Source organism: Lissotriton helveticus, chromosome 1_1 (genome assembly GCF_964261635.1).
Source record: "Lissotriton helveticus chromosome 1_1, aLisHel1.1, whole genome shotgun sequence".
NCBI classification, from domain to species: Eukaryota; Metazoa; Chordata; class Amphibia; order Caudata; family Salamandridae; genus Lissotriton; species Lissotriton helveticus.
The window spans coordinates 1,344,428,868-1,344,444,800 of NC_136057.1; the positions used below are offsets into that span (position 1 = coordinate 1,344,428,868).

At 42.1% G+C, this 15,933-nt stretch overlaps 1 protein-coding gene across 1 annotated transcript in view; it reads left to right on the forward strand.

The window, feature by feature from the left end:
- Positions 1 to 15,933, forward strand: part of LOC144823952 (coagulation factor XI-like) — a 60,858-nt gene that overhangs the window by 12,352 nt on the left and 32,573 nt on the right. The window contains exons 3-4 of the mRNA XM_078682905.1: positions 7,256 to 7,365; positions 14,220 to 14,382. Of these exons, the coding sequence (XP_078539031.1) occupies positions 7,256 to 7,365; positions 14,220 to 14,382 (273 nt within the window). The remainder of the gene's footprint in view (positions 1 to 7,255; positions 7,366 to 14,219; positions 14,383 to 15,933) is intronic.

Genomic DNA, 15,933 nt, shown 5'->3' on the forward strand with positions numbered 1-15,933 from the left:
TATGTACATGTTCTGCTATTGGGTACCTCACATCATTGTTCTTTATCGCTCTTAAATGTTCACTCATTCTTTCAGCATGCGTATTGTGCTCCCTACATACATTTTCAAACATTTACATTCAATGATATAAATAACATATTTAGTGCTACATGTGATGTTCATTCTTATATCATACATTTTGCCATCTTTGATCTGAAATCTTCTCGTTTTGTCCCTGGCACACCTGCACATGCCACAATGCCCACATTTAAAGAAGCCTTTCAAGTGCTCATCTAGCCAGGTCGTTGGTTGCTCCGACCGTGGGTAACTTGGGCTCAGCAGAGATCCCAAAGTCTGTCCCCTTCTAAATGTAATTTGTGGTCGTGCCCCCACATACTTGTCCAAAGTTTTGTCAATTTTCAGTACTTTCCAATGCTTGTTCATACTTTGTAACTGAATGCTACCAACCGGGGTGTAGTCTGTAATCAACCTAATGGGCTGTTCATTTTTTATAGTTTTCTTCAAAGGTTTCTGGGTTGTGATGCGTTCTGTCCTCATCACCCTATTTTTTGCCTGATTGATATTCCATTTGTCATACCCTCTACGGATAAATCTACTCTCCATATCACTAATGCATTCATTAAACTGTTGTTCTTCACTACAATTGTATCACGCCCTTAACATCTCTCCAAATGGAATAGCTTTCACTTGGTGAGATGGATGGGCGCTCTTAGCATGCAAAATCATGTTGCATGAGGTTGGTTTCCGGTACATTCGACTTTCAATACAACCATTCTTTACAAACAGTTCAACATCCAAGGAAGTTATTTCAGTCGTACTATGGGTGGTGGTGAACCTGATGTTCATATGATTACTGTTCAGATATTCGTAAAATCCCTCTAGGGCCACCTCTGTTCCTGTCCAAATCATAATACAATCATCTATGAATCTGCCCCAATATAGGATAAATTAATTCCATTCACTAGCTCCTGGACCCCAGATGAACTTCTCCTCCAGCCAGCCCATGAATATATTGGCGTAGGCCGGTGAAAATCTCGAGCCTATGGCCACACCCTGTTTTTTTGCCTAAACCATTCCCCCTTGAATAGGAAGAAATTATGTGTGAAAATTAGCTCTGTCATGGTTAACGTCATTCGTGTATGCTCCCAGTGACTTGCTGGTCTCTTTCATAGGAAATAGTCTAGTGCCTTCAATCCCAACTCATTTCTTATACTCGTATACAACGAGACTACATCTAGAGTTACCAGTGTCATCCCTGTTTCCCATTGTATGTCACCCAAGATATTTAAAATGTGACGAGTGTCCTTGATATAGGACGGTAAATTAGTCATAATTGGCTGCAAAAAAAATCTACAAATTGTGACATATGCTCTGTTGGGCTCCCAAACACCCAACGTTAGAGATATGGCAAAAGTGGGCTGGTGATAGCTAGAGTAGTGAAGTGACAGCATAAATCCTCACAGCTGGTTTGGTTTCAAGCAGAGGCAGATAAATTGGGGATTAGAAGTGCTGAAGACCCAGGTAGAGAGACATCATCACACACAGCCAGTCCGAGCAGGATTCTGGTGCCCATGGGCTCATGTTCCATACACATCTGGGGTACTGTGGCACTGCGGAAGGAGTGAGTGTCCTGTCAATGGACAGTCTGTCACACTGAAAGGAGGCACCGGGCTAGTGAGGGTGTGCCTCTTCCTCCTCGCATAGCGGCTGGTTATGACCAGAGGGACCTGTAAATAGTGTGGAATCAACAGCACATAATTAAGGAAAAGGTGTGCAGAGACAAGCCACTGTACGGGAAGTTGCTTACAGGCTCTGTAGCCTTGTCGATGTGGTGTTGCCAACAGGGTCTGTGGCCCCACAGTGCATAGCTTATAGGGGATGGGATCTTGCCTCCTGCACATTGACTAGGTGAGCCCTGAAAGCTTTTCTCATGTAGGGGTTGTATGAGGGCCACCTCCAACCACCCATAGAGATTAGAGTAATGGACCGCGGAGGCCTTGTTGATTTCTACCTGACTATAAAGAAGTTTGCTCTCTGTGCTGCGCATTTGAAGTACTTGAGAACCCTTTTATCTGAGTTAGTGAGCCACGTCATCATTCTACCAATACTGTCACATTCCACATTTGCTCTTGTTATGTATACTCAGTACTCGTTTGCCTGTTGTCAGTCCTCTAACTTTAGGAATGTCTCCCTTTCTGCTCATAGTCTGTCTTGAGATGCCTGTGTTCTGTCATTTAGTACCTCTAACGATGTTCAGAGGTACTCCTGGCTTGCAATCTCGGCATGAAGTTGGCCCGTGTCCCCACCACTGCTGATATGTAGTGACTGCACGCTACTAGTTTAAATGCCTCCAATTCTGTTAGTAAAGAAGAAGCCGCCCCCATGTTCTCCCTAAAGTAATTACAGATCATGTCCCCCAATGCAAACCTGAAAATTAGGTCGTCAAATGTTGGTGTTGTTGAGTTTCAAGGTCGGAATGCTAGGTTTGAACATTTTCCAGTCAAGAGTCAACAATACCAGGTTATGGTTGGAGTGAGCTTTTGCCAGACATTCTGCTCTTTTGGTTCTTGTCTATATGTCAGTAGACCATAAAAAAAATCTAGATGTACCAATAGTTCATGCATACTTAAGTCAAAGGAATAAACTCCGCCCTCCGGCTATAGGATTCACCAGGTATCATCAAATCCCCGGTTGTTAATCCAGTCTCGAAACAAATGGGTAGTCTTGTGTATCGGGAAGGGGACTTAGGTAGTGTGGGATGTGGTCTAACATTGCATCAGCCACACAGTTGAGATCTCCTCTGAGTAATATATTGTAGTGGTGTATACGGGTGAGGAGGGGTGTTGGAGAACGATGGCTGGCCCACATTAGGAGTATAAATGTTCACTAGGGCTATATCTTTGCCATTTAACTTGACTGCAAATATCACATCTACCTTCTGGGTCAATGATCTCTATCTGTGAGAAGAACAGGGTTCAGGAAAGGATCCAAGCCAGCACCCCTCTAGTGAGTAATGAATACAAAGTAGTAAAGTTTTCCCTCTCCAGCCCTTTTGGAGAACCAGGCCATCCTCTGCAAGTCCCCTGGAAGAAGGCGTTTTGCACCCTCCATCATTTAAGATATGTCTGGACCTTGTGTCTCTTGGAAGAGGAATCCCAGGTGAGCACCCCTACAGTGGAAGTAGTGCTAGCCATCTGGCTACGGTCAGAGTCGAAGCAAGTTTTATCCCACCATGTGGCCCACTCCATACCTCCCTCCAGGAGGACATGGGTGTAGGAATAAAGCGAACACCCCAACATATGATAAATGGAAAAACATCAACAGTTCCCCCAACTTGGGGATGAACTCATAAAAGCAAACTTCAACTAAGCCTCCCCGGCCAGTCGTGCAATGACACTCCATCCAAACAATAACAAACCATAGCATTAACACTTCTCTAGTGAGATCTGATGAGACCACTGCTTTTGAGGTCTCCGTGTGGTTACTAATGTTGGATAATTCTCTCTGAGGTATTAAACACGGAGGGAGTTCCGTCCGTCCAGTAGTCAGTAATCCCCTGTCTGTTTACTCTCACAAATGGAGTAACATGGTGTCCTGCTGCTTGCCTTGTCTGTAGGCCCCACTCAGGCTATGCCCTCGGTGCCCTCTATGCCATCAGTGTTGAGCCCTCTGGTGGGGAGGTGCACAGAGTGAGGCTCAGAGTTCAGGTCCTCTCTGCAGGGCAACCTGGCCATGACAGTGATGTGCTATTACCCCCTACAGTCCCCAAGCTGGCCAGGTATGAATATGTCATGGTGGCGTTCAAGGCACTCAGTGAGGTCTGAGTAAATAAAGCACTGGGGCCTTCCTGAGAATTTGTCAGAGGATAGCCATATTGGTTATTTTGCTGGTGATCACCTGGATGTATTCTCCATATTGTACACAGGGAAGTTCCACTTTGCTGCTCAGGGGACCACTATCTGTCCTTGTAATTCAGCTCCATGCTATTCACATCATCTTTCCGTTGTCCAGGCAGCCCATGATACTTTCAGTATGGGGAATGCGACATCCCCCCACAGGACACAGGGCACACAACACTGATACCAGGTGCCGTCACCACACTCTGGATGGCAATTGATCCTGTGGGTGGGTGGAGCATCCTCCGCTCCCTGGGACAATCGGCTGGTAATAGGAAGGGAAGAGAGCACGCGGCCCTGCAGCCCCATGTCAAGATGGCCAGACTGCATTCAAGGCTGCAGTCTAGTGATTCCCATTGGGTAACAGCTGAGGGCCTGCTTCGCAGCACAGCGGTAGCTTCCTTATGGCGCAATCTTGAAAGGACAAGGTCAGTTGCATGCCATGGTCCCAGGGAAGCAATCTCAAGCAGTGCCTCCACTCCTGAGCTGTCTGCCACCTCCCTCTTGGTCTTGGAGACCCCAGGTCGGGCGAAGAAAGCTTCAAAAGTGGGGTTTACAGCATGACGGGTAGTTCTGCCCCCTCCCCCTTCCATCCCCAGGATCAGAACTTATCACTGTAAACATGGCTGTAGATGGGGTCACTTGAACAAACTAAGACTCCTTCTGACTGATGGGCACCAGGGTTTAATAGAAATTAGCATTACATAGTTGCACAGCTCTAATATGTAGCTAGATGAGCAGTAGGAGTTAAATCACCGGTGACTGTGTACTGCGGCTGAATTGTGGTCCAAGTCTCTGTTGGAGCCTGCAGGTGCCTGAAGCTTCATTTCCCCAGGCTACAAAAAACGGCACATGGCTGTTGTGCTAGGTATCTGAAAAGGATGGGCGTGCTCCTGATATCCTCTTCTATGATAGCCCAGAATTATAGTGGCGTGCAAGAATATCAATGTGGCTTGGAGCTGAGACCACCACTGTGGGTGACGTGTATGAATCATGCGCACTCCACACATTTGATGATATTAAGTCCAAATATATATCTATTGCACAGTTCGTGGCAAAATGCTCCTCATCCAGGAGCCTCCTTTGAGGCGCTGCAGAACATGGGAAGCTGAAATACACAGGAACTTACACCTTACTTAACACCAGGGATCAGAATGAAGGCTGCTCCTTTGCTGCATAGGGAAAGCCTACACATAGTGTGGGTGTCACTGCGTTGGATTAGAAGCCTGTGGTCTAGGGGCATTGAGAGACTTAGGAGATGAAGACTGGAGTAGGTTGGTGGGCTAATTGCTGGAGGTATCTCATAATTAAGGCTCCCTGTTTTCCACTTTTTGAGTGATTCTTAATACACTTTGCCATGACTACCAGGCCAATAACGTTGTGGGACCATAGATAAGGTGGTAAAAAAAAGGACTTTTAGTAAAGAGGCTTCAACAGCAGTAGATATGCACAAGGCTGATACTGAAATGTTCATATTTTCATGAAAGTACATTGATTTATCTTCTGCGGATGTTCATATCATTGAAATCTGGCACACCTTTAAGAATGACTGCATATTGATTGGTTAAATAAATGTGGAAATATACCAGTTACAGCTTTATTGTTTTCACGAAACCCATAGTAAATGTGGATAGATACAGATAAAGTTGACAAAAAAATAATATTGATAAATACAGACGGCAATGTCAAACAAATTGGCTTACCAAGAGATTGCCATGGCCGGTGAGTTTGCTTTTGCTGCCATTATTATAGACTGAGGGTCTTATTTATGAGGCCTTGTGACAGTTTTGCGCTTTCTGTGCGTCAGTTTTTGCGACGCATCGGTGGCGTAAAACATGCCTCCTGTTGCACCCGATTTACAAACTGACGTATCTAAGCGGATGCGTCACTTTGTAAACCCCTGCGCTACATTATACCTGAGTCAGGTATATTGTATGCAGGGTGGGCGTTCCCACATAAGTAAGTCTCGTAGAAGTGACGCAGTGAAATCTACCAGATTTCACTGCGCCACTCCTACTGTGCAAATGCGTCAATATCTTACGCCTGCCTCACAGCAGGCGTAAGACTGACGCAAGCCCTTTCACATGGGGCTTGCCCCATGTGAAGGACACATTGTTAGAGTTGCGTCACATTTGTGACACACTCCAGCAATGCGTCACATTTGTGCCATACAGATACGTCAGAAACACTGACGTATCTGTAACTCCTTCCGACATGAGGCTTCATATAGTAAATATGACGCATCAATCATGTCGCAAGGAGGGCACATTAAAGTTTGACGCATTGCTGCTTTCACGCAACGATGCGTCACTTCTCATAAATGAGGCCCTGAGTTTCTAGATTGATACGGGAGATCATTTGCTAGAAGTTGTTAGACATTCTGTTTGCAGACTTCTGACTAGACTGTTTGGGTGCAGTTTTCCTACAGCAATTAAATGTTTGTGGATGTGAATACTCTTAGGAGCTCAGAGGGTGGATATGAAGTGTATTTAAGTTCAGCTGTGTACAAGGGCGAGGAAGCCCAGGGTATAGGTAAGTGCCATACACAGTTAATTGCAAAGTATGATGTATTGGAGTTTGGTGAGTAGTTCTGCGGCACATTATTCCACATGTCTGGGTGTGAGACTCGTGGTACCCAGGCTCAATTTGGTGTACGTGTTAAAGGGGGACAGGATACATACATAAGTTCCGTACATAGTTCAGTGCAAATAGATGTAGAGTTAGAAGTAGATAATGTGTGTGTGTGTGTGGTCCATCAGGCACTTTAATTTATGAATCCCCTTTGGGATACACTGTTTGTGTGTGACCTCTTGGGCTGCACTTTGTTTAAAATGATAATGTCTGTTCTACACATAAAACTATTACACAAAGACCCACTTTGTCACATGAAAACCCTAACACACAATCCATACAACTCTGTCGCATGCATGCATTAAACCCCCATTGAGACACATGGATAACCACTTATGCACAGAGTACTCTGTGACGAAATACAGACACCCAAATTCACTTCCTGCACTTGTTCATGGAGATATTTACACAGCTCACATAGGCAGACACATGCACAAGCCTACTCACGATCTCTGATACAATCAACCAAACAGGTCTTCCATAACAGGCCGACACCATTGGAAAGAACTTATCCTCACACTATAGTTAAACAGTTGAAAACTACATATTTTGTCATTTTCATTGTTTTTAATGCATGTACTGTCAATATGATTGAGTTTAAGAATGTTAGGGGTTGTATCGTAGTAAACATGAATTGACTATCAAGTGAACATGTTAACAAATTGCTTGATTTTAGGACTACAGTTCTGCCAATATTTCATCTTTCATTTTTCATTTCTTTCTTTCAGTTATTCCTGTTTTCTGAAGTACACGAGCAATGGACTTCCAATACAGAGAAACACTTTGGCGAATGTTGTGTCTGGGTTTCGTTTATCCACAGTTGACCCAAACAAACATAGTACGTATTGTGTAAATGAATGCTACACTTGAAATCATCTGTCCAATCTGTTTTTATTTGATTATTAGATGAAGCATGCCCATCTGGGAATCGTGTGTATAGTAACAACTTCAGTGTCATCATTTTTCATTCCTATGAGGTTATATTCTGGAAACAATTTGTACAATTTTTATATATTTTTATATATTTGATAACGTTGTTTTTTGTGAATAGCAAACATATTTTCTAAACACATGATCTTAGATGTTTAACAATACTTTATATTCATTTGTTTCATCCTTTTCCTTTTTTGTTCCTGAATTTTGTGTTTCAGTATATATATTACTATTTGCATCAATATGTTAAAAAACCTGAAACTTCTAGACTGAGTTGTATTCCTTAATTCTTTACTCTTTATTTTTATTTTTCATTCTTGCTGTTTCAAACATACCTTGTAAAGCAATATCAATTCATCAATCAGTCTTAAGCACAATAATTGGCCCGAGTTTTCTGAGTACATGGTGTTAGTGATTTTTTACATTTGATTAATTTTCAAAATATAAGACTCAACTACATAAGTCAGAGAGATCCCCATCTTCTTTATTGTTTTTACACCACGAAAGGCAGAGCAGTTGTCCAACCTTCTCAACACAGAACCTTGGATTTCATTTGTTTGCTTTGGACAACCATTTCTGAAAAATCGAGTTGTTGATTGACTAGGTTGTGAGTCATGGTCAAGCAACAGCCACAATGCCTTGCAGGGTGAACTACAAGATGTTCCTAAATTGACCTGTGACTAATCCTGTTTAGCTTGGCACAAAAAGCAGTCACGCTTAATTCAGAGGCAATGTTTAAAGAATGTATACAGCACACAACCAGTAATAAAGTGAAAACCCAACACAAAAAAAATCACAAACCAATTTAGAGAAACAATTTAATAAGGTATTTCACACCAAAATGACAAAAATCCTATCAGTAGCACCAACGTTATCAATATTTTATGTTTTACGTGCAATCTAATGCCTAAAACATCAAAGAGCTCACCACAGACATCTATTCATGTGAGACCTGGTCAAAGTATAAAGGTCAGGCCAACTGCGATGGAGTGCGGTTCGCATACAAGAAGTGGGCTGTGCCCAGTCAGCGCTTACCATCGGACTTTGGAAAGAAAAGTATCTGAAAAAGTAGAAGTTCAGCAAGGCTGCAGGAGTGTCCAAAAAGGGAACGTCTTTGTCAGATGGCCGTAAAGCGAAATCGCAGAGAAAATTTTTACCTTCAGATTTAGCAGTCTAAATGGAAGTTGAAAATCTCCAGCGGGATGAAGCAGGAGGATGTAGCTGAAGACAGTCTGTTCCACGAGGTCGATCCCACTTTGGTGAAGGACCCTCTGAAATGGATTTGCTTAAGCAGAGAAGAAGGTAGCGGGAGAAGCAGCAAAGTCAACCTGACCGGCAATGCATGTTGGGCGGCTTTGTGAGCAGGTTGGTCCCAGTCTCCTAATGTTTCTCAAAGAACTTTTTGGCCAAATTTTGTTTGTCCTAAGTTTTGGAAAATGTCAATCTTGGCAGATTTAGCACCACAACCAAGGGTCCATGAGTGGACAGAGACCTCATCGGAGTTCAGGACTCATTCAGGCGGGGTCCTGGTGCGGGCAAGATGGTGGGAGCCAGTTATGTCCCAGTGGCTCTGAACAAGAGGTCTACAGACTAGCTCTTGGAGGCACTTCTGGCAATCCTGGGTGAAGATACAGGGCTCAACAGCAGGGCTGGCCTCTGAGGGTTGAAAGCAGGCTCCAAGCAGCAGCAGTCTGGCAGAGTGCACAGTAGGCCACAGAAGCAGGCAGCCCTATTAGCCCCTCCGCAGGTCCAGTAGTTTATGCACTGGTGCCCTACTTCTAGAAGGTGGGTGAAGCTTATGGAAAGGTTCTTTGAAGTGCCTCCACTACCCTGGCTCTAAGCTAGTTGCAGTGACATTACAGGGTCGTTCAGCTTATTATGAGGAGACCGGACACAGTCTATTCAGGTGCAAGTGGGCTGTGCTCAGCTCTACCCCCCTTCCCCCAATCCTGTCAGTGATGGGTCATTGATTCACTGATGCCACTATTGTGTGACTGAATGTGAGGAATTCACAAAGTCTAACTGTCAGCTACATACAGTCATGTGACTCAAGACAGGCACAAAGGTCTAAGTGCAGGAAAATGCCAACTTTTCAAAAGTGGCATTTTCAAAATTGTTATGAAAAATCTGACTTTACCATTAAAGATGGTTTATCATTACAATTCCATAGGTACCAAACGTGACATATCTCGCTCTCAATTACGAATTACAGCTTATTAAATGTAATAAGGAATACCATATATTATCCTATGGGAGGGGTAGGTCCACAGTAGTGAAAAGCGAATTTGGGAGTTTTAGACTACCAGGACATGTAAAATTTAAAAGTTCATGTCTAACCTTTTAACTACACAGCACCCTACCGTATGTGATACCTAGGGCATACCTTAGGGGTGACATATGTAATAAAAGGGGACTTTAAGACTTGGCAAGGGGTTTAGAAATGTTAAGTCAACATGGCAGTGTGGCACTGCATTCAGGCTGCAATGGCGGCACGTGAGAACAGTTTAAAGAGCTATTTAAGTGGGTGGCACAATAAGTTCTGCATTCCCAATGGTAGCATTTATTTAGAGTATACCACTCCACCAGGCCTTACAAGTAAATTAAACATACCAAGCAGGTAATGTCAATCAAACCATGTTTAGGGCAGTGAGCACAAGCTCTTTAGCATTGGCAAAGTGCACGGAGCCCCAAGGCCAACACAAGCAAAAATCCACCAAAATCGGAGGAAGCAGGCAAAAAAGTTTGGGAGAAGACCACATTAAGGCTAACAGGTCTAACGCCCTTTCACAGAGGGACCTTCGGGCAGTACCGATATGTGTGCCTTAGGAACCCATAAAAATAAATTAATATATACAGGTCTGCAGGAACTATATGTAAATGTAAACATTATTCATTGTTGGCTTGATCCCCCTTTTTCTTCTGACTGACTTGCAACTGGATAGGTCATTAATAGCAAACACATCCCTCATGCAGTATTCTGTAGCAATGAAACATGGTGAATGCGTTTACGTACATTTAATAACTACTTTATAGTGTACAAACACATTCTTACTCTACATCAGAGGTCTTCAAACTTTTTTGCTCTGAACCCCCCTAAGCTAAAATGTTTTGAGGTGGGGCCCCCCTCCAAAACTTTATGGCAAAGATTGTGAGAGCAGAACAGACATGACTGCGTGCAGGAGACATGGCTTATGAGATGATTTCAGGAGTACTTTTTCTATAGTTCATAAACCACACCAAATATGAGACTTATAAAACAGCAAATGCATCAAACAAAAACATGTATTGTCCCAAACACTGCTCCCCAGAATTGTTTTTGTTCGTGAGCCCCTCATACCCTTGGATCCTAATGCAACTACACCTACTTCACTAATGATAACTGCAGTCCTGAGTAGCAGGCTATCTCCTCTGCAGCTTTCACCTCTTCCCCATCATGCCTGACCATCACTCCAATCTTGAAACAGGCTCTCTGTCCCATTCCCAAAAAAGAGCTCCCATGTCGTATCCCTTTCTTCTGCAAGAGTGGCCTCGGTCCTAATGCTAGAAAGGAAAACATTCTCCCATGTCCCTTTTTTAAAGGTAGACAGTCATAACTGTGATACAGTGGGCACCTAAAATCCCTGGGCCCAACCCTGCTGCATCTGCTTTATTAATGATAACCAATAGTGTCCACTTACACACCTGGCAGCAGTACCTACTGCACTGATGAATGGCCCTTTAAAAAAAAAAAAAGAACGAAACCGCCAGTTATATTGTCCCCTTCTTTGGGGTATCTCTCTGAAAAAGCTGTCTCTGGCTATTCGTAAACATAAAAATTAGTCCCCATACAGTGCTCTCTATTCTGGGCCATCTATTTGACAACATCCATGAATATCGCTATTTTCCTCTTTCTCCTGGACCATTACTCTGAGGTCCCAGGAGTCAAGAGGTTTAGGGCTCTGCATCTGAATGCAACCTTGCTGGCCTTTTACCTGCCTCCGCATGGACTTAGCTATCACAATAAAAACTGTCCCTGAACAGTTAATGCTGACTTTGATGTGCCTCTGCCTGAAAGTGAAGGGTGTGGTGGTGGTGCAGAAAGTTAAAGAAGAAACCATCCTTCTCACCAGCCATAATTGATTGAGGCACTTAAAGCCAGGGTCACCAGAATTATGAGTTTCTGCAGCAGCAGCGTTTTCCTCATAATTATGATCTTACCACATTTGCTACATAATCCACCAACTGCTGGAAAAGTTGCAGAATTTAGCCCCAAAAAAATGATTCCAGCTCAAATGGGATAAAAGTTACTTAAATTGTGACAAAGTGTTCAGGAGCAGTGGAAGGCCTTTTGCAAAGGTTGACTGGTATTCTTGTAGCTGCTTATTGCTGTATTTGGGTGTTAAAGTGTCAAAATAATGAAGTAATGCTAACCACAAAATGTGCTGCATTATACTCATAATTTATCTTTTCTTGCTGCATAATTTATTCAACCATGCCACATAATATGGTCCTCTCCTGCTGAATAATTCCAGTAGCTCTTCTTAAAGCTTCATGGTGGCAAATATTTATTCTGTTTGAGGTGTAATGTTGGGGTATTATCAGCTGAGTTCTGGGATAATGGAGACATAAAAATGTCCGCATTAGATACAGTTTGATTACTTATTACTAAAAACTTTTTGTAAAAACTTGTTTTATCTCAAACACTGCATCTATTTGCAGCACCCTAGCTTAGACTATGTGAAATACTATTTTAAAATAATGACTTACATATTTACAGTGCTTTCTGCCACAGACTGGTACCTCATAGCACTATAAACAGGTCCACTGGAAATATGTGGCAGGAGAAGGCCAAATTATACAGGGTTAACAACATTTTCCAGCAGGGCCGGACTGGCTGCCGGGCTGTTTAGAAAGCTGCCGAGCTGGGGGCTGATTTCACTGCGGTGGGGGCTGATTTAGTTCATGAAGCCCTGCCTGTTCTTCGAAATAATTCATGGAAAACGAATTTCGTTTAGCACACGCAGGTCTCCATGAACGAAATCACCCCCCAGCTCAGCAGCATTCCAAACTGCCCGGTAGCCAGTCCGGCCCTGTTTTGCAGCATGCAAAGGCAAATTATGCTAAATAATGCTGAACATTTTGTGATAGCATTACTGAATTATTTTGCAGTTTTTACACTTGTTAACGCTGTCCTGGTATTTTTCCCTTTATAAGTACCAGTTTAATACCCACATATAGCAATAATGCGCTTAAATTATTGTGAATACACAAAACGACGACTTTGTTTTTAGGAACATCTTTGACCCTGCCAGCACACTTGGTGACCTCTGACCCCAAGGCACTTTGATCACAACTTTGACTTCACAGGCACTGAGTAAACAAAGACAGCCTGGAAATGCAGCAAATACACACAGTACTTCCAGGGCATCTTCATTTACATGTGTTCGCAGAGGCATTTACGGCCCCCCCGAGGGAACCCATCCACACCCCTCCCCCCAGGGAGGTGCGCCCCACACTCTGCTCTACATACACTTAGTTCTGAACTTCGATTATGTTTAGAGGAGTGAACAAAGAAAGGTATTTAGACAGAATATCAGAAACAGAAATATCATGGACCAAAAGTTCATATCAAGAATATAGAGTACGCCAATATTGTGAAGGTAAATCTTTACAGCTAAACAAAGTTTTACTGTTTGTAACTCCACGTATATGTATCTGGATGATATATTTATCTTCAAGGTAAGTGGATTTAGTGTTAAGAACAGTTAATCTATACTTAACTACTTGCCCTTACCTTCTATATATATTAGTCCTCTATATTTTTAATACTTAAGTCCACATGGTATTTCTGTTTCTGATATTCAGTCAGCGATCCCAAAGAGAAGCATTCAGAAAGTAGTCATACATTCACTAGACAATACATTTGTGGGTGTTCACAGGCAAGTGTAATGTATTTCTTTCATGTATCTTAAAATTCAGTAGATCAATCACATATGCCATAGGGATTGCAGAAAAGAGTTCCTAATAGCGTTTGAAATAAATAAATTGGTATATAGATTTGGAACTCTTTATTGAAGGAAGTGAAATTCCACAAATGTCCTAACCTAAAGCATGCATGATATTCACACTGCATGCAACGTGCCTACATAGAATAAATAATAAAGTAACTATTTTTGTGGATACCTAGCACTTATACAGCTTGGGTTGTTGCATTTTTCAGTTGGAAATGGGAAATTGTGTTACCAGGTCGAACGACATGTTGACGATTACTGAGTTGTAAATGGTACTGTAGATCCTAAAAATCTTTCTGGATTGTAGAGAAAGTATAATATTTCCTTAAATGGCAAAGTGGTCCTGTTTCCTCAGACCAAAGATGAGCTGGGTGTGGAGTGTAATGCTTCTTCATGGTAGCCATATTGGATCACAAAAACCTGCTGAAGGAAGCAGGACCAGGGCTGCTTCAGTTTTTTATGAAGTCTGCTTCATATAAGCCAAGTTTTATGTTGCTGAGATAGAATTGATGGTACCATGCTGTCTTGTACTCCTATCACTGTCTATTAGTCAAAGGATGTTTTTGGTCACTTGCGTTAGGCTGGCATTGCTTTCTTTAAGAGAGTCAGGTTATTTTATTGGGTATACCTTGGTTAAGGAACTGACTACAAAAATCCATAATAAATAGAAAATATTCTATGTGCCAGTTCCATTGTAATCTACTTTTTAAATAGTATTAAACATTAGGTGAGCTCTTTGTATGATAGACTTTGATCTGCTTACTTTAAGGTTGTTTCAGGAAAACCTACAAAGACGTTGATTTCCTTGGCAGTGACATTAGGGCTCTCATCCGAGAAAACCCCACGGAGTGCCAGGATTCATGCACCGACTCCCCTGACTGTCAGTTCTTCACCTATGTTACAGAGCAGTATAATCGAGCGCCAGAACTGCGGTAGGTACATGGTGGCATTGTAATATTGTGGAAAAATATGTTTTGTAGAACAATTTGACAGGCTATAGTTGGGGAACAGCGTTTACTACGCAACTTTTACAACGCTGTGCCTTTACGACACAACTTTTACAATGCAAGTCGTTACAACGACTTGCGCTGGGGGGCGCTCCAGGATAGGGAATAGTTTAATTTACTATCCAACTCCTTCCCTACTATCCACGGGGACTGGAGTTGGAATAGTAAATTAAACTATTCACTATCCAGCGCCCCCCAACGCAAGTCGTTGTAACGACTTACGTTGTAAAAGTTGCGTCGTAAAGGCATGCGTTGTAAATGCATGCGTAGTAACGACATAAATCCGCTATAGTTCAGTCTCACACCTGTTCACATATGAACTTCAGAAGATTTGCCACAGGCAAAGTGGTACCAAATGGAGAAAGAGGGTCCACAATACCAAACAATATATGAAATCACAAATGTATACTCACCAACATTTGGAGAGCTTTCCTTACCCATGACGAATCATCAACATACAGAGGGAAACAGCTCTTAGTTGACAGGACATTCTAATTTGTTGTAGATTGTGGTTTTCTTTTCAAACAAATATAACTGCTTTTATTCATTCCAGCAAATGGAAGTCTGTAGTTGTAGAATTCTGAAATCCACCTAGCATTACAGTGGATCTGTGCTGCGGAGAGAACCAACTTTTTGAGCTACAGGTTTTTCCTGGTTGTGACAGACAGAAAAAAGACATTACATCACCCACCCGAAGTAGGATTTGTGAGATAATGCCTTCCACTGACAGCCCTACAGATGCTTTGTCGACAGAAAACCACAGGTCTGGCTGCTGCAAAGTGAGGCAGGTGAACCAAGGGTTTGCAGGACCAGGTATTTTGTTATGTTTACCATGGTGTGCCCTGTATAAAACTCTAAATTAGGCCCTTAATCAACAAAGATATATAATCAATTGGTCATGAGAATTTTATAATCTTACAGATGAAGGATATTTCATAATGTTCTATTTCATCATAAACGTCTTGTATAATAAAATATGCGCCAGAAAAACAGAAAGATAGGATTAAAACAAGGAATGATGCTTTACTATCAATATATAATACAGAATTTTAGATATGATTGAGCATATGCTTAGGGACTGTTGCATATTCAAGCCATACACTTAGATGATCTTCCAGTCACTTAGTGTGAAAGTAACTCTTAATCTATGATAGGAAATCTTCGAATTTTTTGAATCATAATAAATGTATGTACAGACGTTTATGTGTGTTAGGCAGCAATAGCATTATGGCTCATGTACATAGATCAATAGGAAGCTTTCATCAGGATAAAAGGTACAGGACGTGTATTTATAATTTGTTCTCTTATTATTACATGTTGAGACAAAACATATAAAAGTGTATGACAATTGTCACACATTCTTGATAGAATTGAAATTCACTGATCCCTGTGAAATGATTCCTGTTGAAAGCATCCCTGAGCAAAATCAACATCTAATTTGTAAAGTAAGGACACTGGTCATTGGGAGTCTTGTGC